At 41.7% G+C, this 25,800-nt stretch overlaps 1 protein-coding gene across 1 annotated transcript in view; it reads left to right on the top strand.

The window, feature by feature from the left end:
* Positions 1-324: 324 nt before the first annotated feature.
* Positions 325-25,800, top strand: part of FAM135B (family with sequence similarity 135 member B) — a gene marked incomplete at both ends in the record, with an annotated part of 140,965 nt that continues 115,489 nt past the window's right edge. The window contains one exon of the mRNA XM_084281319.1: positions 325-401. Within this exon, the coding sequence (XP_084137445.1) occupies positions 325-401 (77 nt within the window). The remainder of the gene's footprint in view (positions 402-25,800) is intronic.

Here is a 25,800-nt window from a genome sequence, read left to right as displayed (position 1 = left end):
CTGCTTTGAGATTCTTGCACATAATATGTTATTTACTTTTTGCCTCTTCTTGTGCTTTCCATAATATTATCATTCTGTCCTCAGGCCTAATTAGACATTTTACCTCTCTTAATTACTGCTTTGATCTCGCTTTTAGCAAGTCTTCCTGAAGATGGAGCTCAATGAAGTCATTGGAAACATTCCAATCAATTTCAGTGAGCTTTGCATGAACCCCAAGTGCCAAACAAAATGTAGTAATATGGTTGAGGATTTGTTAAGCAAAATACTTCAAATGTTTACAATTCCTGTTTATATGTGTTGTTTAGGTGATGACCTGAAAAAATCATGTCTGAGGTCCAGGGAACGGTCGAGTTTTCTGTGGAACTACACAAATTCCATAATGTGGACCTTTTCCAGAGAGGGTGAGTTGATGTTTCCATTAATTTGCAGCTGATTACAGAAGGGTTGTTTACAGAAAACAGTTCAAATCCACAACAGATTGTTTTCTGCCAAATGTAGTTTTATTTCATGCAATCTCCATGGCAGGGAAGGATGTCATTAGGTTTTCATTGCTATCAAGGAAGGTCAATGTACATTACTTTCACAATAAAGTCAGAGCGACTGACTTGTTTTGGTAATACAATAGTGTAATGCTCCAAATTATTTTAAGCTCTGTTCAGACATAAGCACAATAGATGCTTTAAATGTTTCTGGACTGGTGTTGAGTCTCTGTGCCAAATGATAGCTGCATTGAATTGTAGTGAAAACATGTTCATTTTAGGGTAATAAATCCAATGACTATTCTTTTAATTCTTTTACTGAAATTTAACTGAATTCCATGATTTCAGAGAGGAACATGAGTATTCAAATTTGCCTAAAGTTCTAGTTCTAATGGACATATTGTATTTTCACATCTCTTTAAGTTAGAAGAACATTTACAACTTCTGGTTTACTCAAAATTTTGCCCCTATTCTTTTGCACCACTGTTCCTGATAGCTTTTATAATAGCCCAGTGGCTCTTAAATGGAGAAGCCTAACCAAACTTAAGTTATTCTGCTTGCATGTTGGACCCCACAGCTGTTTTTCTGTGAGGGAAAGATATAATACTGAAATACTTTTTGAGGAGACCAGAAGACCCAGATGGGTCAGAAGAATGGACAACGGTGGGTTTTGCTGAATATTATTCTCTTTCATCTAGGAGGACTGATGTATACAGCACACTAGATATTCTCTTTAGTGCCTTAGTTTTGTACAAGCTGATTTGTCCAGCTTCATTTCTACTAACAAAACTACAGAACTGTTTCAGGTATTGTGATGGATTAGTTAAAGCTGTTTCCATCTGGATAAAGGCTTTTCATTATTTGTTTTTGCTGTGATGAACTATGTGGTAAAGATGCCATGAACGTTAATAAAGGAAACACGTCTATATTTTAACAGCTGGCAACTGTCATTCTGTTCAAACATTCTGACTATAACAAGTACTTGTGCTTAACAGGGGAAAAAAAGAAAAACAAAAAAAAAAAAAAAAAAGAGAGAGAAAGAAAAAAAAGCTCTGTGGTTGAGGTGTTTAGTTTATCTGAGTTATAAAAGAAGACTCCTGTGTACTATCATGCTCATTACCTTAGAAGGATAACCTAGCTATATATTTTTAACTTGGCTTCTGGTGCTCAGTGTAATGTATTTGATCATCCTCATGTTTGAAAATCTGCACACATGTGGCTTCAGTAATTTCTTTGGACTTAGATGGTAGGGGGTTCAGATGTTAGCCAGGAATTTTCCTATATCTCATGTTGGATATTAGGAAGAACTTATTTACTGAAAGGGTTGTTAGGCATTGGAATGGGCTGCCCAGGGAAGTGGTTGAGTCACCAGCCCTAGAGGTCTTTAGAAGACGTTTAGATACAGATGTAGAGATTAGTGATATAGTTTAGTGGTGGACTTGTTAGTGTTAGGTCAGAGGTTGGACTAGGTGATCTTGGAGTTCTCTTCCAACCTAGATGATTCTGTGATTCTATGTCGCTGTGTAATGAGCTGCCTGTTTTTGTTTGTATGTTTGTTTGTTTTCATATGGGCCTGCTCTGGCATTCAGTAATTTCTATAAAATGCTTTATTTGGCTTTGACAGTCAGATCAAATCTCTGGTGTGGGGAAAACCTAGCACTAACATAGATAATATATTCTAATTAGGGACACTAATGAGTCCCTAATTGCCTTACTTTTTTCCCCACTGGCACTTACCCTGCTTTACTGATTAATTATTCCAACCATAGTACTATAGGTCATACTGCATTAGTATTGCATATAGTACTATGCACTACTATAGGTTATACTGCATTAATTTGTTAATAGTATTTTTTTTTCAATGTATCCTGCATTGCTTATTTGTTTTCTTTCCATAGTTTTACTGTTCACATTTGCAATACAATTCTTTACTGCATCTCATATTTGCCAATCAATATCCTCTGACTGGCTTTATCTACTCTGTGGCCCATAGCTCTGCAGCATGAGAGTATGAAGAAAATAAGTAAATAAGTTTGCCAAATTTCATTTTAACTTGGGCACACTTTTTATTTTTTCCCTACTGTCATTGTATATATTCACTGTGGACATCTGGGATATCTTGGATTGACATACAGTCTTTCCAGAGGAGAGGGTGGTTGAAGTAATAATAATGGGAGCTTTCTATTTAACTAGTGTTTTTCTTCTCTGAGTGCCTTGCAAATTAAGTCAATATCGTCCTGTCTCGCTGAAGGCTAGAAAGGTGATTTGTGAGAGGTTGTCCATCAGGATAGCTGTGGAGCTGAAATGAATCTTAATTTCTGTGGAAACACAATATGCTGTGGGTTTTTGTTGTTGGTGGTGGTGTTTTGTTGTTTTTTTTTTCTTTTTTTTTTTTTTTTCATTGAAGCTTTCAGTACTGTTTCTCACTTGCTGAGGCGATCGGCTTTGGGGCAGACGCGTTCTACCCCAAGGGGTCTATGTGGTCTACCTTGGGTGGTATGTGGTCTACCTTGACTTCAGTAAGGCCTTTCACACCGTTTCCTACAACATTCTCCTCAAGAAACTGGCTGCTCATGGCTTGGACTGGCGTATGCTTCATTGGGTTAAAAACTGGCTGGATAGCCGGGCCCAAAGAGTTGTGGTGAATGGAGTCAAATCCAGCTGGAGGCCGATCACTAGTGGTGTCCCCCAGGGCTCGGTGCTGGGGCCGGTCCTCTTTAATATCTTTGTCGATGATCTGGATGAGGGAATCGAGTGCACCCTTAGTAAGTTCGCAGATGACACCAAGTTAGGTGTATGTGTTGATCTGCTCGAGGGTAGGAAGGCTCTGCAGGAGGATCTGGATAGGCTGGACTGATGGGCTGAGGTCAACTGTATGAAGTTCAACAAGGCCAAGTGCCGAGCACAACAACCCCAAGCAGCTCTACAGGCTGGGAGAGGAATGGTTGGAGAGCTGCCAGGCAGAGAAGGACCTGGGAGTGATGGTGGATAGTCGGCTGAATATGAGCCAGCAGTGTGCTCAGGTGGCCAAGAAGGCCAACGGCATCCTGGCTTGTATCAGGAACAGCGTGACCAGCAGGGCTAGGGAGGTGATCGTCCCCCTGTACTCAGCTCTGGTGAGGCCGCACCTCGAATACTGTGTTCAGTTTTGGGCCCCTCACTACAAGAAGGACATCGAGGTGCTTGAGCGGGTGCAGAGAAGGGCGACGAAGCTGGTGAGGGGCCTGGAGAACAAGTCCTACGAGGAGCGGCTGAGGGAGCTGGGCTTGTTCAGCCTGGAGAAGAGGAGGCTCAGGGGCGACCTTATCGCTCTCTATAGGTACCTCAAGGGAGGCTGTAGCGAGGTGGGGGTTGGTCTGCTCTCCCACGTGCCTGGTGACAGGACGAGGGGGAATGGGCTTAAGTTGAGCCAGGGGAGTTTTAGGTTAGATGTTAGGAAGAACTTCTTCACTGAAAGGGTTGTGAGGCATTGGAACAGGCTGCCCAGGGAAGTGGTGGAGTCACCATCCCTGGAAGTCTTTAAAAGACGTTTAGATGTAGAGCTTAGGGATATGGTTTAGTGGGGACTGCTAGCGTTAGGTCAGAGGTTGGACTCGATGATCTTGAGGTCTCTTCCAACCTAGAAATTCTGTGATTCTGTGATCTTGGAGTTCTCTTCCAACCTAGATGATTCTGTGATTCTGTGTCCTTCTGGACAAAATGTCCAGCATACAGCTAGATAAATGCATAATACAATGAGTGAACAATTGTCTGATGTGTTGAACTCAAAGGGTTATAGCAAACAGGGTTACATCAGGCTGCTGGCTGGGCTCCCCAGAGCTCCATTTTAGGGCCAGTTCTTTTAAATGTTTTCTTAAAATACTTGGGTGTAGGACTAAAAGGTGTACTGAGGAAGTTTGCAGATGGTAATAAATTAGCAGGTGCTGTTAACTCTGTTGAGGGTAGAGTGGCCTTTCAGAGAGATCTTGACAAACTAGAGGGTGATTACCAATTGCGTGAAATTTAATAAGCAAATGCCAGCTCCTGCACCTGGGACAGGGCAATCCTAGATACAGACTAGGGGGCAAGAGGCTGGAGAACAGCCCTGCAGAATGGGATCTGGAAGTTCTGGGTAATGGCAAGCTGAATATGAGCCAAAAGTATGTTCTGGCAGCTAGGAGGGCCAACCGTATCCTCGAGTGCATCAGGTACAGCATTGCTAGCGAGGCAAGGGAAGGGATTGGCCTGCTCTGCTCTGCACTGGTGCGGCCTCACCTCGAGTACTGCGTGCAGCTTGGGGCACCGCAATACAAGACAGAGGTAAAACTACTAGAAATAGTTCAAAGAAGGGTAAGCAAGATGATGATGAAGGATCTAGAAGGGAAGACATTCCAGAGTGGCTGAAGTCACTGGGTTTTAACATTTGGCCTAGAGAAGAGCAGACCAAGGGGAGGCCTCATGGCGGCCTGCAGCTCCCTCATGACGGGAGCAGAGGGGCAGGCGCTGAGCTCTGCTCTCTGGGGACAGCGACAGGACCCGAGGGAATGGCATGGAGCTGGGACAGGGGAGGGTCAGGCTGGGTGTTAAGGAAAGGTTCTGCACCCAGAGGTGGTCGGGCACTGGGACAGGCTCCCCAGGAAGTGATCGCAGCACTGAGCCTGCCAGAGTTCAAAAAGTGTTTGGACAACACTCCAGACACACGGTCTGATTTTTGGGTGGTGCTGTATGGAGCCAGGAGTTGGACTTGATGATCCTTGTGGGTCTTTCCAACTTGGTTTATTTTATGATTCTGTGATTCTTTGTCCTTTACAGAGAGCATGTCTGGGCCAACAGTAAGCCCTTTGGAGAAGAGCACTACATGCAAATGATAGCATGAATAAATCATCAAGATTTAGTTAAAGATTCCAGGGAAAATCAGCCCTTCAGGAGCTGTTAGGTGATGGTTAATAATCAAACTTGATTAAGGACATGGTCTGCTGGCCTTAAACCACAGAGTCAAAGTGCTTTAAAATGTTAGGCTTCCTGTAATGGTTTTGGTTCTATTTTTGATTGCTCTGGAATTTATTTTGCATTGTGTTAGCACACAGAGTCAGTTGCCATCTCTTCCTTCCCATGAGAAATTGAAATTTCTTAATCTAACTGAATTCTACCTTGTGAGATTTTAATCATTCTTTTAGGATCTGAATCTACTGTTTCTTAACCTGTATGAGCGGTTAATATTGAAAAGACACTCTGATACAACAGTAACCAGGAGCTTTTGTAAATATTTGTTATGGTTTTATGTGTCTGGCATATATAACAGAAACTGTCATGAGCAAATTAGGTGTTACACGTAGTTCACTTTGGTCAGTTATTAAATTTATCTTTTTCTGAAGCATAAACATAACATTTATAGACATCAAAGGTTAAATGCGGTAGGTACTGCTGTAGGGGAAGAAAGAACCGTTTCTTTGGTCGAACCAAAGGATTTGCAGTGGTGTTTGATGCCATACTTCTAAAGGTTGAGTAATAAGTTATGCAACTTCTGGGAAAAGAAAACCAAACCAAATCAAAACAAAAAACCTCCCATTTTTAAGTTTTCTGTCCTAATTCTCTCCATCATGTTCCACTTAATAACTGGTGACAGATATTTTCTCTAGTGAAATTAGCTGACTGGTTCTGATTTTTCTTAATAGAGTAGGAAATAAAATTATCCCTGGCTGCCAGAGATCAATTAATTGATTTGTCTGGTTCTGTCAGAAGCAATTCTTCTGCACCTTTTTTCTTAAAGCATTTCAAAATCTATTTGATGGATTTCCTAACTTAAAAACAAACAAAACCTACCACCACCAACGGAAAAAAATACTGTGTTCACAGGATAAGTAACTTTTGGAGTCTGGGATGGAATAGAGGGCACAAAGAAGGTGAAACACTGACTTCATAATGCTAAGATTCTGGCAATGATGTGTTATAAAACAAGGATCAAGGTAAATACGTACCAATCACAGGGCTGAATCAAATGCTTATCAGTCCTTTCAGTCCTCAAATTCAGGTCACAATTTGTAAGTGTCTAACACTTACACCGGTGTCTGTGTGTGTAGAGGGTGGTAGTGATAAAAATTAGTGGGAAATAAATTCCAGCTTCTTCTAAAATGAATGCAGCATTACCCTGGGGAACAGACCAGAGGTCTCAGAGTTTCCAGTACCCTGCAAGTATCAGACAAAGAACTCTCATGATTCAGAGCTGCTGAAAAGATAATATTCAGTCTTAGCAGACAAAGCCTTAACATAACAAAGCATCCCTGTTGCCTGCTGGATGGACAGCAGTGTTTCAGTGTAGATAACCATGAAATTATCCCCTTCAGAGGCACAGTGCAGCAGTTCCTCTCTCCTCAGCATCCCGGGGTTCTTCAATTAACCAAGGCCTTTCCTGTCAGGATGGATACCTGGAAAATACACATCATGGTCAGAGGTTCAGACCTCATTTCCTGGAGTCTTTGAGGTACAGTGTCAGGATATGGAAATAAATAAATAAATAAATAAAATAAAATACAGTACAGAGACAGGTCTCGATACTTTGTTCCTGATGATATTCATTTCTTCAAACTTCCAACCTGTAATAAAATATATATCACTTTTGAATTGTAAATCTATTTCATTTTGAATGTACTTACCTAATTCATTTAAGATGCATGGATTCTTTTTAATACAAATGAAGTAAAAGAAGAAAAAAAAAAAAAGGAAGAGAGCTAACAGGCATGCCAAAGTGAAGCATTTCTGGAATAATGATTTCTGTCTTGGAACAGATATATTGACAGAACTGGCTTATTTCATGGCATGAAGACATATTATTTCTATGACTCTTGAACAGACTTTCACTCTAAGGCAGCAGATTCTTTCCAAAATAAAGGACTCAAGTATAAGAAGGCAATGGCTGTCTGTATAGTCATACAGTGACAAATATGAACCTGCTGCACTGAACTGACAGGACTGAAACCAGTGGAGGTTTGAACCACAGGAGGTTTCATCGCCTTATGAGGAACAACTTCTTCATGGTGGGGGTGACAGAGCACTGGAACAGTGCTCTGGAGCTCAGAGAGGTTGTGGAGTCTCCTTCTCTGGAGATATTCAAAACTTGTTGGGATGCCATCCTGTGTAACATGCTCTAGGTTACCCTGCTTGAGCAGGGGGGCTGAACTAGGTGATCTCTGGAGGTCTCTTCCAACCTCAACCACTCTGTGATTCAGTGCAGCACAAATCTGTACTTATGAAGGCAGACAAGGTGCAGGTGCTCAGTTAGCTAAATGTTGATAACCTAAACTGTAGCAAACGCCCAACTTCTGGAGAATAATATATGATTAGTTACTTTCATGACTGTTGGTCAAGACAGTTCTCTCATCTGGTTATCAGTGCTGCCACCTTTAAGGCACCCCATGCTTACTGAAGAGAGGTGGGTTCTCCAGTGCCAGTGGTAGGGGGACAACATTGAATCCAAATAGGGTGAAATATGACATATATAACAAATTTTTAACATTATTTACAACAAAATTTTAACAACATTTATAACAAATAGAATGGTTTGCAGATGATGAGCATCTTCTCAACAAACTCTCAAGTAAGCAATATATATTGCCATTTTTGCAGAGGTCAAAGCTCCTGGAGCGAATGAACACTCCCAAGATGCCCAGGTGGTCACTGTCCAGCTGGAAAGAGGAGTCTCTGCTTCAAGCCTCCCTGCAGCAGCCTCTTCGCTGCATGGGGTGTGCCTCCCCCAGGGGTGGTTTTGCTGTGGAGAGGACACAGAGGAGCAATTCCCACTGCCCACGGAGCAGCATCTTCTCCATGGCCAGCGTGCTCAGCTCAGGGGCATGTGGCAAGCAGGGTGTCAGTCAGTCATCTTTGTAGCCAGCATAATCATCACTGGTGTGGAGCTGGAAATCCCTCCTGTACATGCTCACCACAGGGATGGTGGTCAGGAGGTGTGTGATGGCTGTCTTCAAGGCATGGGTGGCAAAGTTGGTGCCTAACAGGATACAGACACAGAGCTGCAGATGTCTGAGGTGGAAGGTGTGCCGAGCATGCCTAGCTGTTTCCTGAAGGAGTGCATCTCTGGCACAACACAGCTCTGTGGCCACCTCATGCTGCTGCTAACGATGTTCTCTGCCTACTTGAAGGTCAGGAAGGTGTCTGAGTTGTCCTGCTTTACCCCAAGCATGATCTCAATGGAAAGGGTGTCCTTGGAGGCGTTGATCAGCCTGAGCTTGCAGAAGCGGGTGGAGGGCAGCACTGTTAGCTGCAGTTGGGATGACTGGGGCATAGCCACCCAGGCTTCTGCCACCAGCTCCTGGAACCACTTTGCCATTTTCTGCACATCCAAGTAGGAGCTGCTGCAGAGGGTGTCCAGTAGGTTTGGGTCCTGATGTCTCAGCTCATCCTCAGGATGGTGGAGGAAGCACAGCACATCCCCCAGCAGCCCCTCGCATGTGCACATGCACTACAGCTCCACGCGCAGGCAGGAGTTCCTCGCTAGTGACTCCCCTTTGGTGCCCAGCTCCAGGTGGAAGGCGTGCCCAGGGGGTGGATTCAGGGGCACGAGCAGGTGGTAGATGGTGTCGTTCCCAGTGGGACTGGAGGCGCTGCCCACTCCAATGGCTGGCTGCAGCCGCGGCATGAACTTATTCCTGGAAAGGGTCTGGCAGACGGAAAGAAGCTTGTCCACCAGTTCCTCCATGAGCTTTTATGTTTCTTCCAGGCTCCTCACTGGCCACTGCAGGTACCCATTGACAAATCTGTGGGCATCCAAAATGCCATTGGGGTCTTCCTCAGTGTCATCATCCTCCTTGCTTCCAGAGATGCCCTTCTTGTTTCTGTTGCCCAGCTCACAGCACAGTTTCATGAGCATGCGGCAGAGCACAAAGAACCAGACAAGCTCTCCAGTCAGGGCCCAGAACTGCCAGTGCTGCAGCACAGATAGGAGCAGGGCTCCCACATGTGCCCAGCTGTGCTCCTGGTCCCTTTGCTCCATTTCCAGCAGCAGCTGCATCATGCGTGCTTGCAGCTCTTCTGCACGCTGCCGCGTGTGCTCATTTGTAGCTGCATCTAGTTCTTCACTGACCTTCTGTGGGCTATGGATTAAACCCAGGAATGTCAGAGTGAAGAAAATCGCCAAAACCATGGTCTAAAAGAGTTGAGAGAGAAGCGGGTCAGTGGGGCTGGGTGGGAGCTGGCTGGCGGTTGAGGGAGCTGGGGCAGAAGCTGCAGGCCCCTGGGGTCATGTAGGAGATGAGGTGAGGGAGGTGAGAGGCAGCAGAGACTGTGGCCAGAGCTGGTGGTGACAGCCACGAGCCCTGCCCGGAGTGGCTGGGCTCTCGCTGCAGGCTTAGCAGCCCTTTTGGGGGCTGATGGTTGTGGTGTCACCTGCACCCCTGACCCTGCCTTCAGTCCCCACACAGGCCCTGGAATTGCCTGAGTGCCGGAGCTCCTCGGGCTCCCTTTGCACGGCCTGTGGGAGCCCCCCCGGGCTGTCTGCGGAAAGAAATTTGGGTGATGTAGGCTGTGGATGCTGTGCTCCTTGTGTGCCACCCGGTGAGATGGGTCAGCTGCCTTGGTGCTGGCCTCGTTGCCTTGGTGCCAGTGGCAGCTGGGTGCTGGTGGCTTTGCCTGTGGTGGGATGTGGCTTCTCCCTATCTGGATCCGTGTGCCTGCAGTACCAGCACAGTGCTTTGGAGGAGACATTTCTAAATGGGGAGGCTGTGTTTGAGGGGAGGTGCCCGGAACTGCAGGAAGCTCGATCCTCCTGTGCCCGCCTGTGAGGAAAAATCTCAATAATTTTTTCAGACAGGATCTTCTGTGAAACTATTTTATTCATGATGCCGATGTTGAGTGTCCTGCATGCAGGAGTGCCCAGTGAAAGTCTATCATAACCTTATATTCCCTATTTGCAGGACCTCTCACAATTATTTTTCAGTGGTCTTGGGAATCTGGAGAGGTCCCAGTTGACTGGAAGCTGGCAAATGTTGTGCTAGTTTTCAAGGAGAGCAAAAAAGAAGACCCTGGCAACTACAGGCCTGTCAGTCTCATGTCAGTGCCTGGTAAAATTGCAGAGAAAATTCTCCTGAGAGTTACTGAAGTGCACCTGGGGGACAGTGCAGTCATAGGTCCCAGCCAAATGGGTTCATGAGGGGTAGGTCCTATTTAACAAACTTGGTTCCCTTTTATGATAAGATCACCCATCTACTCCATCAAGGGAAGACCAGGGATTGTCCCGCTCTGCTCTGCGCTGGTGTGGCCTCACCTTGAGTACGGTGTGCAGTTCTGGGCACCACAGTACAAAAAGGACATGAAATGGTTGGAGAATGTCCAGAGAAGGGCTACAAGATGGTGAAGGGCCTAGAGGGGAAGATGTATGAGGAGCGGCTGAGGTCACTTGGCCTGTTCAGCCTGGAGAAGCGAGGCTGAGGGGAGGCCTCATTGTGGCCTACAGCTTCCTCTTGAGGGGGAGCAGAGGCACAGGCACTGATCTATTCTCTTTACTGACCAGCGATAGAACCTGCAGGACTGGTGTCAAGCTGCAACAGGGGAGAGTCAGACCAGACATCAGGAAGAGGTTCTTCACTGACAGAATGGTCTCGCACTGGAATAGGCTCCCCAGGGACGCAGTCATGGCACCAAACCTGTTAGAGTTTAAGAAGCATTGGGACTGTGCTCTCAGTCATATGGTCTGAATTTTTAGGTAGACCTGTGTGGTGCCAGCAATTGGACTCAATGATCCTTATGGGTTCCTTCCAACTTGGGATATTCTGTGGTTCTATGGTTCTATGACCAATATTGTCAGTGTTGAACAGTACAAATACTGCCAGTACAAATTCTGCCAGGCAGAGAAGGACCTGGGAGTGATGGTTGGTAGTCGGCTGAATATGAGCCAGCAGTGTGCTCAGGTGGCCAAGAAGGCCAACGGCATCCTGGCTTGTATCAGGAACAGTGTGACCAGCAGGGCTAGGGAGGTGATCGTCCCCCTGTACTCGGCTCTGGTGAGGCCGCACCTTGAGTACTGTGTTCAGTTTTGGGTCCCTCGCTACAAGAAGGACATCGAGGTGCTCGAGAGAGTCCAGAGAAGGGCGACAAAGCTGGTGAGGGGCCTGGAGAACAAGGCCTACGAGGAGCGGCTGAGGGAGCTGGGCTTGTTCAGCCTGGAGAAGAGGAGGCTCAGGGGCGACCTTGTCGCTCTCTATAGATACCTCAAGGGAGGCTGTAGCGAGGTGGGGGTTGGTCTGTTCTCCCACGTGCCTGGTGACAGGATGAGGGGGAATGGGCTTAAGTTGCACCAGGGGAGTGTTAGGTTGGATGTTAGGAAGAACTTCTTTACTGAAAGGATTGTTAGACATCGGAACAGGCTGCCCAGGGAAGTGGTGGAGTCACCATCCCTGGAAGGCATCGTCCTTCAAATAAGCAATATTCTGCCTTACTTTACCTTACATGTATTAGATAACTGTTCTGTGTCACTTCTTTATTTACAAAGAACTGAGCCAAAGGCCAACTCCAAGCTCATCTAATTATTTTGAATTGGTCAACTACCTAAGGCAGTATACAAGAATGTCTACAATCTGGATTCAGATATAAGGGGCCTGGACAGATAGTACTCAGGACTCTGAGATTATGTTTCACCAGCTAGAGAACCTTTGTGTGTCCTTTCTGAATGCAGAGTAAAGGGATAAGAACTGTGCCTTGCCTTCTGGAGCTCCTTCTTTTGTGCTCTTCTGTGGTCAGCTCCCTTTGCGTCTTTACCACCATTTTTGTGCAACGTTTGCAGATTATACAATTAACCAGATGGCATAAAATCAGGTGACAACATTTTGCAGAGAATATGAAAATCCATCTGTTGCCTATCTGTGTCACACTACAGTGGTTCAGTGAGTAACTGAAATAGGAGACACGGACCTAAAGACACAAGTTAGCAGTTAGAGAACGATTTCTTGTAGAGTACAACTCTCTATCCTTTTGTGAGAGATCTTTGTATCCATAGCTGGTCTGTCTGCCCAACAGCTTAGCACTGTCCCAGGGTCAATAATATGTGCTACTGATACTTCTTCCTATCTCTGTTTGCATAGGAGATACCCTCTCACTCTGATGTATTAATACCAATTATTGTGGGCTGCAGAATGTCTTTGTTAGGGAACTACCACTGCTTCAAAACACTGCACATTATCTATTCAGCCACACAGGTTACTGTCAGCAAGTTGGACACTGCATCATATAGAATGCGACTAGAATCTACATAAAGGTTCTTTATCTCAGGATTGACCATGATGTGCAGCATTTTATTTTTTTTTAAATATTATTATTATTATTTTTAACCAGAGTAGAACTTTGCATCAGAAATGGAAAATACATCTATGTGAAGGATGATCCCTTCTCTGGGACCTGAAGCAGTGCAATAAACCCTTACAGGACAGGAGATCATCTCCAAGGGTTGGGCATGGTACAACTGATCTGCCATCTCTGACAAAAGCATGCAATACATACAAGGCGTGTATGTGCACAGAGTATAGAGTTAAAATAGGAAAAGCTCTACTGCTCAAGTTGCTCCCCAAAGGGAGAAAATAACAGGCAAATTTTATGACAGACATCAGTCTTGTTGGAAGCACTGCTAAGCGTTGCTCAGATATTAGTGATGAGTATCATATAAGAATCTCATAATGATAATGGAAAAAAAAAGTTTGTCAGGTGGTGTCTATCTACATCTTTGTAAATAAAGAAGAATATTATGTTTGGACAAAGCCAGTACCACAGCAGAATGGTAGCAGAATTTGTAATGATCTTTTCAACTACTGGTTTTGATAGATGGATAAAATAACATAAATATCTACATCTCTCAAAATACAAGATATCCACTGTTCTTCTACTCTCAGTTTTCAAGACTGCTGACCACTCAAGAAGTCAATTTAAACCATGTGGCATTTTATGCTATTTAAGCTTCCATAACCTTCTTCACAACCATTAGCATTAATAGGAGTCTCTCCACTGGCTTGTTGGATTATGTCTTTGCTGATTTAGAGGCTGGCAAGCAATGCATCTCTGAAACACATGCCTCTAAAGAAGATTCTTTGTGATACCTAATATTAAGCAAGGAGTAAGGAAGATTTCTGTGCCAGTTTGTAACTGAGCCTTTAGCAATGTCTGTGCTTTTGATGCAGGTCTTACATTTATTTTTAAAGCTGTCTTTCCTGGAGTCAGGCAATTAGAGAAGAAACTCTTGTAATATTTAAAACTAACCCATTGATGCTTATGACTGGTCTGAAAACCATGGAAGGTGGTATGCCTCCTCCAGATAGTTTCATATTCACTCATATTTAAAATAGATATTTTTAAAACTAAGTCTAGGTTCCATTCATTCACCTGTTAAACAACCTTTTTTTTTTTTTTTTTTTTTTTTTTCCTGACTAGCTGTTGTAATTCGTTGACCAAAGAATAAACCATTGCTCCCTCAACAGCTGGATACTGTCTCTTCTAAGGAAAGCAAATAGCACCCCATTCCAAGTGACATTTACATTGCTCCTCTGATGACTTTGAGTGAATTATGTCAGAAAGCAGCTTCAACTTCACCTAACATGATTTACATTTATAGAGAGAAACGCTTCAAATGTTGACTGCAGTTACTAATTCATAGAGCTACAGATGGAACAGTGGCTACCACTGGGAATCACTTGGCTCTGTGTTATGTTTGCATGTGTAGGGAAAAGGAGTCCAAGCCCACAGGCTTGGGAAAGGATAAATGTGTATGTGCAGCAACGTTTTACTACTTAAGAACAAATTAAGCGAGACATTTTTAAAGCATTGAACTTAACTAGAACAAGCCAGAAACATGACAGCAGCATAGGCAGTGTCAATGCAACTATTCTAAACAAGAGAACGAGTGCCAGAATTTTCTGAATGAACAGCTCTGGTAATAAAATAACTATGAGATGCTTCAAAGAAACACTGTGTTCCTTGTATGCAGTTTTTAAGGAATGGGAAGTTATCCTCCAAGTTTTCATGTGAGGGTGTTTTATAGCTCTTTTGGCACTTTTCCTTTCAAAAGCACTTTGCAAACAGCAACTAATTGAGGCAGATGAAGTTGTCTGCGTTCAGAATGTGTTCTCACATTGTTACACATTGTGCATATCCCTAGAGAAAGCGTGGCATATCATCACTAGCAAATCTAGTCTTTAAATATAGGACAAGCTGTTGAGAGAACAGCTAGACCTGATCTCTTCCTACGGCTCTTGCTTACAAGGGAAAAAAAAAATAATCCTATGTGGATAGTCAAGCACTGGAGCTAGCTATCCAGAGAGGCTGCAGAATCTCTCTCCTTGGAGGTTTTAAGACATGACTGGACATGGACCTGAGCAATCTAGTCGCAATTCAGTGTTGATCCTGCTTTGGGCAGGTGCTGGGCCAACGGTCTCCCAGGGTTCCTTCCAGCTTGAATGATTCCCCAAGTCTAGGATGAGTGTGGCCATGACTTTCCTTAGAACTGAAGAACTGGGAGAGCTCAGCTTTGAGCAACTTCCTCTGCATCACTCAGTTTCAGTCCATGCAGCAGACACTACTTTGTAATGATTTACTGTCAGCACCATGGTCCCAGTAATCCTACAGCTGTTTAGACTGCAGCACAGAACAGGCTGATTTGACTAACATTAGGAAGTGATTTTAGCTAAGAAATGCAGTTCACAAATAAGATTACATTCAGCTTCTCTTCTGTATGCAACACTCTACTCCATAAGCATTGATGTTTCTGAATTCTGACCATCTTGCGTCATGTCCTGGAGAAGCCCAATTCTGATGCTGCACTTAATGCCCTGAGATTCTTCCTGATATCTTTCAGCACAAATACTCAGTGGATAAAACAATTAGACCTGAATGTGTGAATGAAGAGTGCAGCTGTCTCTAGAAGACTGAAGAATGAAAAGCAACCATTTATTGTATAATGTCTATTGGTTCAAGTAGACATTCACCTTAAAGACATGGCTTTAGTCTGCTAAATGGAAGACTTTGCTTTGCTGAACTTAAAGCTTAATTAACTTTCTAAGGATGATCAAAGCCACTCTGTGATATTTAAGATCTATGCTTGCAGATATATTTTTTATTTTATGAAATGGTTTCACAAAAACGGACAAAGCACTCTCCAATTAAACACCAAGAGCTTTGAAGAAAATCTCATGATGGTCAATTGTTAATGTTATAGGTGATGGAATGAGCTGTATTCCAATTACTAATGAGCATTAAACATTGAATCCCAGAAGTTTCATTTTAGTTTATTCTCCTGTTTTTAACTGTATTTCCTCCAAAGATTTTCATCTAACATCACACCTTGCATTTTATTTCCTAAGAGATTGGATTCCATTTGTTTGCATGACATTCCTCTCGGCTATCACTGTCTATATGATATAATTCAATGTTTGCCTTCCAAGGGAAAGCAGTATGCCTTTTCTCTCTGTATGGTTACCTCCTGACTTCTGAGTCTTCCTGGTGTGTACAAAGCTTCCACGTGGGTAGCCAGAATATCTATACCAAACTGTGCTCTGCATAAGTATCATCACCTTTTATCCTTGGATCACAAATCACATTACAACCTTCACTTATCCTTCAAAATGTCTTTTGGAAGTTCTAGCTGTTTATATTTTTTATATTTTACAGATGGGAAAAAGCTGATACAATTCCAAAAGAAAGAATAGCATCAGAAAGAAAGCTAGGAAGTGAATATATTGATTCACTAGATTATACTTTTTTTTTTTTCTTTATGATACCTGTGAGTCAATGGTGGCCAATTTGCTGCATGTCATGCAATGTGTCCTTTTAAATCATTTGTTTTAATGACTAATCATCATTCTAGCATTCATGACCAAGAAGAATCAGCTGCTATCCCATGTGTGAAAGGTGATGGAAGTAAAGTGAGCACACTTTTCCTCACCATATGACTCAGCTGGTTCTTGTTGTGCTACATGGGCACCACATGGGAGCAGAACAAGTGTTGAATCTGGCCCATATGGATTGAAGAGTGATAAGATGACATTTGGAATTCTCATAAACTCTCAAATTATTATAGCATTTCTGGGCTCTCCAACATGTGTTTGTTTTAAATAACCATGTTGTCCAGAAATTTGCCTCTGATATTGCACATGCTTGGCTTCAACTCTGTCTTAAGGACTGCTGGGAACTAGATGTGTAAAATTTCACATCACCATGCAAACTAGAGTTGAAGAAAATAAATAAATAAATCAGTATTTTCTCTCACTGTTATGTCACTAACTTACTACTGCTCCGTGTCTATCTTTTTCAAAGAGATAACACTAAGTGAGTTGAAATGTGGGTTCAGCTCTATTTCTTTGCACTATATTTGAAGAAATCCTGTCTTTTGACAATACTGCCTGCACACTTCTCCACAGTCTTGTAAGGTGCATTTTAATGCAACTATTCCAAACCCAAATGATCTTTGACTGTTATTATTTTCTGGAGTGAGTGATGAGTTGAGTAAATTTCTTGAGATGGGTCTGAACAGCCTTTTAGTCCATCAGTTTTTATCTACAAACATGGGAGCAGTAGTAATTTTTCAGAAGATTGTTCTCAACAGTAACAGTATACAATCATGAATGCTCAGATGGTGTGGTAATAGAAAACATTATTGTGCATGGGAGAGTGTCTCTGACTTCTGTTTTCCAGGTATTTTTGTATTCTGCTTAAAACATCCCTCCATTTTCAGAAGGCAAAATTGTACCCTACCTCCAAAGCTCTTTAGATGGCTTTGGTGAGGAAGCCAAATCATTACTCTTTTTTGACGCTTCATCCTTTATAGTTGCCTTGAGGTAATAACTGCTTGTGTAACTGGATAGTTTAATTCTATGGATGCAATCAAACTATATAACGTGTATACTGCAGACAAGGTGCACTTGAGCTGCAATGAAAAAAACAATTGGCCTTTGTCCTTGCTTTAATGGAGTTGACTATACAGTGTATCTGGATGGGGAGATCTTTTTAGCACTTTAATTACTTAATGTGCTTGCTGCAGCAAAAGTACATTAACAAATGCAGATCAATTTCTCCCATCAATCCATGTCCACTCTGTTACTTCAGAAGATTCATTATTTTGTGGGGATAACATCTGCCAAGAAAAGGCATTACAAATAAAATGCATCTGAAAAATGAACTCTTCTTTAGTAATCTCTTGTTCCCATTTGGTTATGCAAGATAAATCTTTATAATGATGTCCTACAACAAATGAGAAGTCAGTTTATAATGTAACTGTTTGTTTAATGTCTGCAGCCAGCCAACAACAAAAATGCTGAAGATGCTGTGTATTTTTAATTAATTTTGTGATTCTTTGCTGACTAGTTTAACATATACTCTTCAGGTAGATATTGCCAGGGCTCACATCCTCCTCCTAAGATAAAATTTGTGAAGCAGTGGAGAGAAATAGTTTGATGAAGCAGACCTACTAGAGTTTGAGGAAAGTTACTGGACATGAAGTTTCTCAGACAAGAGCAGCCCTGGCTTGCTCAACCACTGGCTAGGGAAAGACGTCTGAACTCCTTAAAAAACAAACTGAACTCAAACTCTTTTGGCAATGGGCACAATATGTAAGCATTTCAATTTTAGTAAAGAGATCATTTCATTTAGGCCATTAGATCAAATTACCAGTTTGGGATGGATAAAAGAATTTAGGGCTGAACAATATGTTCAGATAAAGAAAATACACCAGGGCACCTCTAGTTTGTGGAGATATTGAAAAGCTAAATACACTGGTACGTTTTACAGAATAAGATAGTAGAGAAGTTTTCAGAGAATAAATGAAGAGAAGATTTGTAAACATTGAAAACTAAGATACTTTTTGAATCTAATTGAGTTGACAATTTTTGTTTCCTTACTTAAAGCTCTTTACTTAAATACCTTACTTAAATAACTTTTTCTGAAGGGATTCCTGAGAATACCTGGTGTCTGATACATGCTGAAACTCAAAAATGAATTAAAATTGCACTATAAGTCACAGCAGGCAACCAGCTTTCCCATTAGTTTATGAGCCAAACAATATAGATGCATATGATCTTCTAGCAGATCTAACCAACAGTACTTTGTCATCTGGTATCATGGAAACTCTGTCTTTTATTACCATGATAGCACTTTTGATCACATTTGTACTTTTTTCCAAGTAGAAAAAATGCTATTGGAAATAGTTGAATGTTGGTGCCATCTTTATTCACTTGTCCTATGCCTGTAATGATGTGGCATCACAGTAAGAAGGAAAACAATCAAGAGTACTTGTTCTGTGTGCTGCAGAAATTATTATATGTAATTTCAGATAGCATGCAAATAATGTAAGTTTTTGGAAATTCCTTCTTCATGGCTTAACTGAGTTCCTGTAACAGTTCTGTCTCTTAACATTTAACTTCCTTAACTTCAAAATTTTGTAGCTGATAAGGCTGTCAGCTTATAAGATATGACGGTGATTTGAGTACTCTCTTGAATAGTCTCTTTTGCCTATAAGAACACTTGAATTCTGGTCTTGAAGTTGTATTGTATTAACTATCTTTTGAGCTTTTTTTTTTTGTTGTTGTTGTTGTTTTTTTTTTTCTGAAAAATTGGACTGTTTTCCACCTCCACTATGCTCTATGATTTGGAGCTCAGTGTCTCCGTTTCAGCACCCACCAGGACAGTATGACAAAGTTTACTGCTACCTGTCCTATCTGATAAAAATGGTTCCAATCTAAACACATATTGGCCTATTTGTTGAGTTGGTAAGATCTGTCTGAGGATCTAACATTCATGCCATTTGGACATCTGTCTTTGTTCTCTCTATTTCACAAGATAATACTGTATTTTCAGTGTGAATGTACTTTCCTTTTGCAAGGTTTGTTGACTACAGCCCTATATACATCATCGTATCAAAGGCTTTGTGTCCTACATCCTGACTCTGCTTTCCTTTGTCAACATTTTCAATGAATTTTGAAAAGAAAAAGTCTGTTATCTTACTCAAATTTTTGCACCTAGCTTTCTTTCATAGTCTTTCAGCTGTTGGCTGCAATTTTTAACATGCTGATATATCTTTCTGCCAGTAAGAAGGATTAAAAGTTGGCTCCTTCTGCGTTCCTAATGTTTCCTTCCTTCGAAGCCATGCTGGATTATTCTTGACCAATTCCACTGCTTCTTGACTCTCCAGAAATTAGCTGATGGTCAAGCCTATATCCTACCTACAGATGGACATTGTGCTTTTGGGATGGTCCAACCCAAAGACATGTCTGGTGTCAGATAACATCCTGTATTTTACAGGATTCTCTGCTAGCCATAGTAGACAGTAAATACACTAAATTCTGGCACTGGATGTTACAGCAAAGATTAATGATTGTCAGGAATATGGTTAAAGAGAGTCAGTAAGGTTTTAATTCTTTAATGTAGAAGAACAACTTAGGTGTTTGGAGAGAAAAAGAATGAACAGGTTAGGATCACTTAATCAATGTCTGTCTTCTGTACTCTTGTGGTGCTCTTGGTGTGGAGAGATTATTCTTAAGATCGGTCTGTTCCCAGAATCAGTGCCTAGATGAAATGAACATTTATTCTACTATAATGAAGCATCAAGTTTATAGATTGAGGCACCACCTGAGATTCTCTTTAGACTTGGCTGGTTGTTCCTTATGGAGGATCTCATATAAAATAATTAACATATCTGTCATTAGTATCTTAAATGCTGGTGTGAAAATACAGATCTACAAAGGGTCTTGTGTCTGATTTTGTTTAGTGTTATTATACCAGATATTTAGTACTTCCCTTTCTAGACTGGAATCTACAAGTCCAGTTTAGGCTAATTTATCTGATACATAGTGAACGGAGGGAACTAGTGAGTAACTGTATTCTCAAATAGGATGAAAGGTTAGAGATAAAAGGACATGTAGCTCCGTGGCCCACTAATTGGGTGAATTCACTTATGTCAGTGGAGTCCTCAGATTCCTTTCTTGCTTCTCCTAATGCCTATTATACAATGCTGATCTGAGATCCAATTAATATTTTTATTCGATGAAAACAGGAACAGCCTCAGCAGGAATGAAAACAATACCATATGGATAAGCATAGAAAAGATAAATTACACGGATGATCTCAGACATGGGAGGGAACTGGACTGGACTGTGTGATGAGTTAGGTTACGGAATAAGTGCAGAGAAGTGTGTCAGCACTCTCTTCTGTACAGACCTTGGTTGAACAGGTATGATACTGAAGAGTATTTGATTTGTGGATCCTGATGGAAAGTGTAGGTTTCACTTCTAGCTATTTAGGAGATAAGTTCTGTTCATACCAAGAGCATATTTGCAACCATCTTGGAGCTTACTAATGTAAGCTTAAGGAGCTACAATCTCTAGGCATTTCCAGGACTTGGTGACAGCTCAGGTGTACATATCATTTGTCTCTGCCCTTGTATAGCTCATTTTTGCTCTGCTTCTATTTTGTCTTCTGTAAAAAGTATATCCTGGGAGAAAAATTATGAAACAATTTCTTTTTGAGAATTCTTACATAATTAGCATTCTGAGGATTAGCTCAAAAATAAGGTCAAAGCTTTAGCAGAGGTGGCAGATTCATGAGGCAGGTGGGAATGAAGAGTCTATTCACCTCCCTGTACAGAGTTTCTGTAAAAGAGCAAGGACTTGTATTGACAGAAACATTCTGAAGAGAAATTACAATGCAGTTGTTAATGCTGCATCCATTCCACAGAAAACGAGATTTGCATCTCTAGAGCTGTCAGGTTTGTGCCAGCACCGAGTGTACTTTCAGAAGAGAGTATTCATCTTTCTTGGAAGAGGGGGAAAAGTCCCATCAGTGTTGCCAATGGTTCAGTGAGAAAAATAGGTAAATTTGGGTAAGACTCACATTTAGCAATTAGTTTTATTTGTGTGTGGAGTGAGTGGGTGGAAATAGAAACAACCCATTTCCTGAGAAAGAGTAAGGAAGAAAATCTGAAGCAAAAACTAAAAATAAGAAAAATAAGGATAAAGGAATGAAGGAGGAGAAGGAGAAGGAGAAGGAGAAGGAGAAGGAGAAGGAGAAGGAGAAGGAGAAGGAGAAGGAGAAGGAGAAGGAGAAGGAGAAGGAGAAGGAGAAGGAGAAGGAGAAGGAGAAGGAGAAGGAGAAGGAGAAGGAGAAGGAGAAGGAGGAGGATTTCTTTATGGGGCATTGATTTGGTCATCCCCAGTCCTGGTGTGGGGAAAATGTATTTCTATTTACATTTACAGTAGACAGGTTTACTTTGGGGTTAAGCACGATGGTTTCTCCTTTCATTTTGTTCATTGCAGGAGTCATAGCCGTTAGCACATGGGAAGTGGAACAGTCAAGCATAACAACAATCTGCAACACAGCACTATGGGAAAATGGGTGAAATTAATGAGTGAGTCCTGGTCAATGCACCAACGTCAGGGAAGAAATGCTGAAATGATCAGTGTTTTTATAAGACAGAAGATCCATACAGTGGTTATATGAAGTTACAGCAGGGCTCATTATGACAGCTGAATCTTGAAGAGTGTTTTAGCTCATGCTGGAGTCTCTTTCTCTGGTCATTCCAATGATCAGTTTCTTGATATGTCAGTTGAAACAGTGCTTCTGGGAAAAGGAAAGGTGAGAAGACACCATCACACAGTGTAGCGAGTGTTCATTCCAAGGTGTTGGCACCACGGCAGAGGCTGGGGCTGCCCCATGCCGGACATGGCCCCATGGCAGGGCCCAGTTGAGCTCAGCACCAAGCTGGCAGCACCTCTGGGAAAACAGATTTCCTAAAGGGCAGAGTGGGCACAGACCAAGGAGGAGGCCCAGGGAGAGGGAGAAGCAGCAGAGGGCCCAGGCCCCAAGAGGAGGAGGGCAGGAGGGGCTCCAGGCCCACAGGCAGCAGGGATTCCCTGGCAGCCCTGCAGAGCACCTGGCACTTTGCTGAGATCAGCCCACCACAGCCAGGTCTAGGTTTTGCTCAAAATGGAGTTTTATTAGATTGCTCTTCAAGTGTGTGTTCTCTGGCTGAAGCTGAGTGAAGCTGGAAGTCCTATGGTTTTCCTGTAACTGTAACTACAAGTTCAGCTGTGATATCTCCTAATTTTTCTTATTATCTTTATATTGCTCTAGTTGGTCTAATAAGGTTGCAATCTCTCTCTCTCTTTCGTCACAAGTGCTTCCTGTTCTGCCTCTAACTTTTCCTTCAGCGCTTGATCAGAGCTGCCGTCTGTAGTTACATCATGCCCTGTATCATCCAATTTAAACTGTAGAACAGAGATCTGAATCAGGTTATTGTACTGGTCCTTTGCAATGCTTCTTCATTTTGTTTTAATTCTGTTTCCACTTTCTTAATTTCTTGTGGTTGTGGTTTGAAGTAGCTTGCAGTCTTTGAGCCTTTAATACCTCTTTTCTCCTGTTCTTGTATGTGTGCCACCAGTTTTTCTATTTCTTCATCACAAGCTGTAAATTCTGGATGGTTTTGGTCCTTTTCTAATAACAGCTTATTGTAATCATCCATCTTCACTTTTTTTTTTTTTTTTTTTTCCTGCTTGAAAGATTCTACCTCATATTCTCTGGGCACTATACAAGCCTTTGACATTACTGTAAGTTTTAACTGTTCTTCCAGATCCCTGCTGAAAACCATCACATTCATTTTTCCTTTCTGTAGCTTACTCATCCATCAACTGCCAATGTTTTTCAAGATGCTTTTCAAGGACCGTAATTCACTGATTTACATGTAAAACCTCCAATAATTGCATAGCCAGGTCCTGCTTACCTCACAGTTGTACTTCAGGTTCTCTATCCATTTTTTATTTTTATTTTTTGAAAGTGAAAGTTCAAATGGTCCTTTCCTGCCTGACACTGAACTGTTCATTTTTCCTTTCCTAAAACTTCCACTCTCAGTCCTAGAAGGTAGTTATAACAGAAAGAAAGGGGCTGTGTTAAGTCTTTTACAGTTTATGGCACATCACTTTGTGTTCATTGTCTTACAGAGTTTTACAGGTTATATGAAACTAATGGAAAAACAATCCTCTGTTTTTACAAAAACTGTACAGTTTGTTCCATGTTTGACTCATGAAAACTTAGTCTCTGCATTTCCTAGTTGTTGTGTGAGTGTTCATTTCTGATTCTGTGCTGAGACCTTTAATCTTTTAGAATAGGAAATGCTGTCTTTGTGTGTGCTTTATTTCTTTAGTTGTGTTGTGTATGACAGTCATGTTCTAATCTGTGTTTACAAGCCAAAGGTGTTACCCTCACAAAAAAAAAGCTGTCTTTCTGAATGAAGAACAATATTTTGAGAAGAGATGAACCACTGCAACCCCATTCTGGAGGAGAAACTTAAATTGTAATGAATTTTAGGTACCAGGCCGCAAAAGAGAATAAATTGAAATTCCTCTCTCAAACCTACCTCAGACATTCAGACATCTTAGAAAGTGGGTCAGGGGCTTTCCATTGATTCTTGTAAAGGAAAATGCTGCTTCTACAAAACTTTTTTTTTTTTTTCCTCTTTTCACTTTCCTTAGTGCCTTCAAAGAAATTGGAAATTCAAAATTATTTTTTAATAAGTTACAAAATTACTAATCTTCCTTTTAAGAAGATATAGTTGAGGCCTCATGTGAGTAAGAGGTTTTCTAAATCAGGTGATATATGTGGGTTCTCTTAGATTACACTGTTTTTAAGAACTTGCCCAGGTGTTCTAGGCCACAAAATGTAATGCATTTATAACCTGCAGTGCATGAGAGCATTATCACCAACAAAAACAAACACAGCTTCATTTCAGAGGAAAACACTGACAAAGTTGTCAAATCGAACCATTGACCACACCTCTTTGAACGTGGCCATCTAGCCAATTCATTATCCACCAAATAGTCCACCCTTCAAATCCCCATCTTTCCAGATTAGAGCCAAGGATGTTGTGTGGGACCGTGTCAAAGGCCGTAAAGAAGTTCGGGTAGAGGACATCAGTTACTCTTCCCTTGTCCACTGATGTAGTCACTCTTTCATGATTCACTGTGTGTCAGATCACTCTACATCTCCACTTTGCTCATGTCCCAGACTTCCTTCTTTTGGAAGTCAGCTCAGGGGCAATGGATGGAAGATGCTCAGGTTTTGTATTCATTTGGAATTGGACAATTGCCAGGCTGTGCATGAGCTGAAAATCTCTCCTTGGTCTGCTGGGTTAGATGTACCCATTATGTCCCCAATGAGTCTGCATCTCTGTTTCAAGGTCACTTTGGCTTTCAGTCTTCTGGGAAGGTGTGAGAATCAAAATGTGAAAAGATTTGTACATTTTTTAAAGGAGCAGCCTCTGAGAAGCCATTTCCTGGCTATTATTTTCTCTTGTCTCCTGTTTCCAAGAGTGGGATCCAAAACTCAACAAAATTTAATGTAAATAATGCCTCCAAATCTAAATACTTGTATATTCATTTTAGTCCACAAACATTGCAGAAACAATTTAGAACTCTCATGAGACACCATGTTTGTCTGGCTGTACATCTTATACTAATAAAATATCTGTAACGTAACGTAAAAGTTTGAATTAAGAAAGAAAAGAATGACCTTCGGTAATATTCAGCTCTCTTTATATCTATTAAACAATTTCTATAAGTGCTTTTTGTTGGCACCCACAGCAGTTAAGGATTGCATACCTCTGTAAGATTATTGAAGTATAAGTTTTTTTTCAGATGCTTCAGTTACAAGAGCACAAAATCTCTTCTCTAGCTGCTCATATAATTTAAAAATGGATTGAAAAATGTTACTACTTGACTGTGAAACTAAATTAAGCCATGTTTCCCAGGTTTCTCATTGCCTTTGAGAAAAGGATCCAAGTGTCATATCTTTACTGGGGTTCTAATTTTCTGCCCTTTCCTTTGCCTGCCTCTCATTGCCTGTCTCTTTCATTTTACTCTGCTGTTCACTATTCAGCTACCTACTCCTCTTCACCCCTACTTTGCTATGCTGCCTGAAAGTAAAGTAAAGGGCAGATTGCTTTAAGAGTATGGATATGGGACCAAATAAAAGGCAGCATTGCTACCTTGGTGAGCATAAAAGGGCAAGAACCCCTGAGGTGAGCATAAAAGGAGATATAAAGAGTGCTGGTTGGTGTAATTGTCAGAGAGCTGCAGGGATGCAAGGGCTGGAGCGTTTATGGCCTGTAGAGTTGCAAGTTTCTGCAGTGAAGTGATATCTGATGAAGCTAGAAGTATAAAAATTATCAAGGCTGTGGCTTACCTGGATCCAAATGAAAGTCTCAACTCAAAGGCATCAGGTGCCTAGTGTAGGCTCTGATTCAGTAACAGAGTGAAGTATGGAAGCTGTTCTGTTAAGTTCAGTGCTTGTTTGCCAAAAGGTATATATTTTTCTACAT

Source organism: Netta rufina, assembly GCF_964035555.1.
Source record: "Netta rufina genome assembly, chromosome: 2".
In the NCBI taxonomy this organism is placed as follows: Eukaryota; Metazoa; Chordata; class Aves; order Anseriformes; family Anatidae; genus Netta; species Netta rufina.
This window is presented reverse-complemented; position numbering and strand designations above follow the sequence as displayed.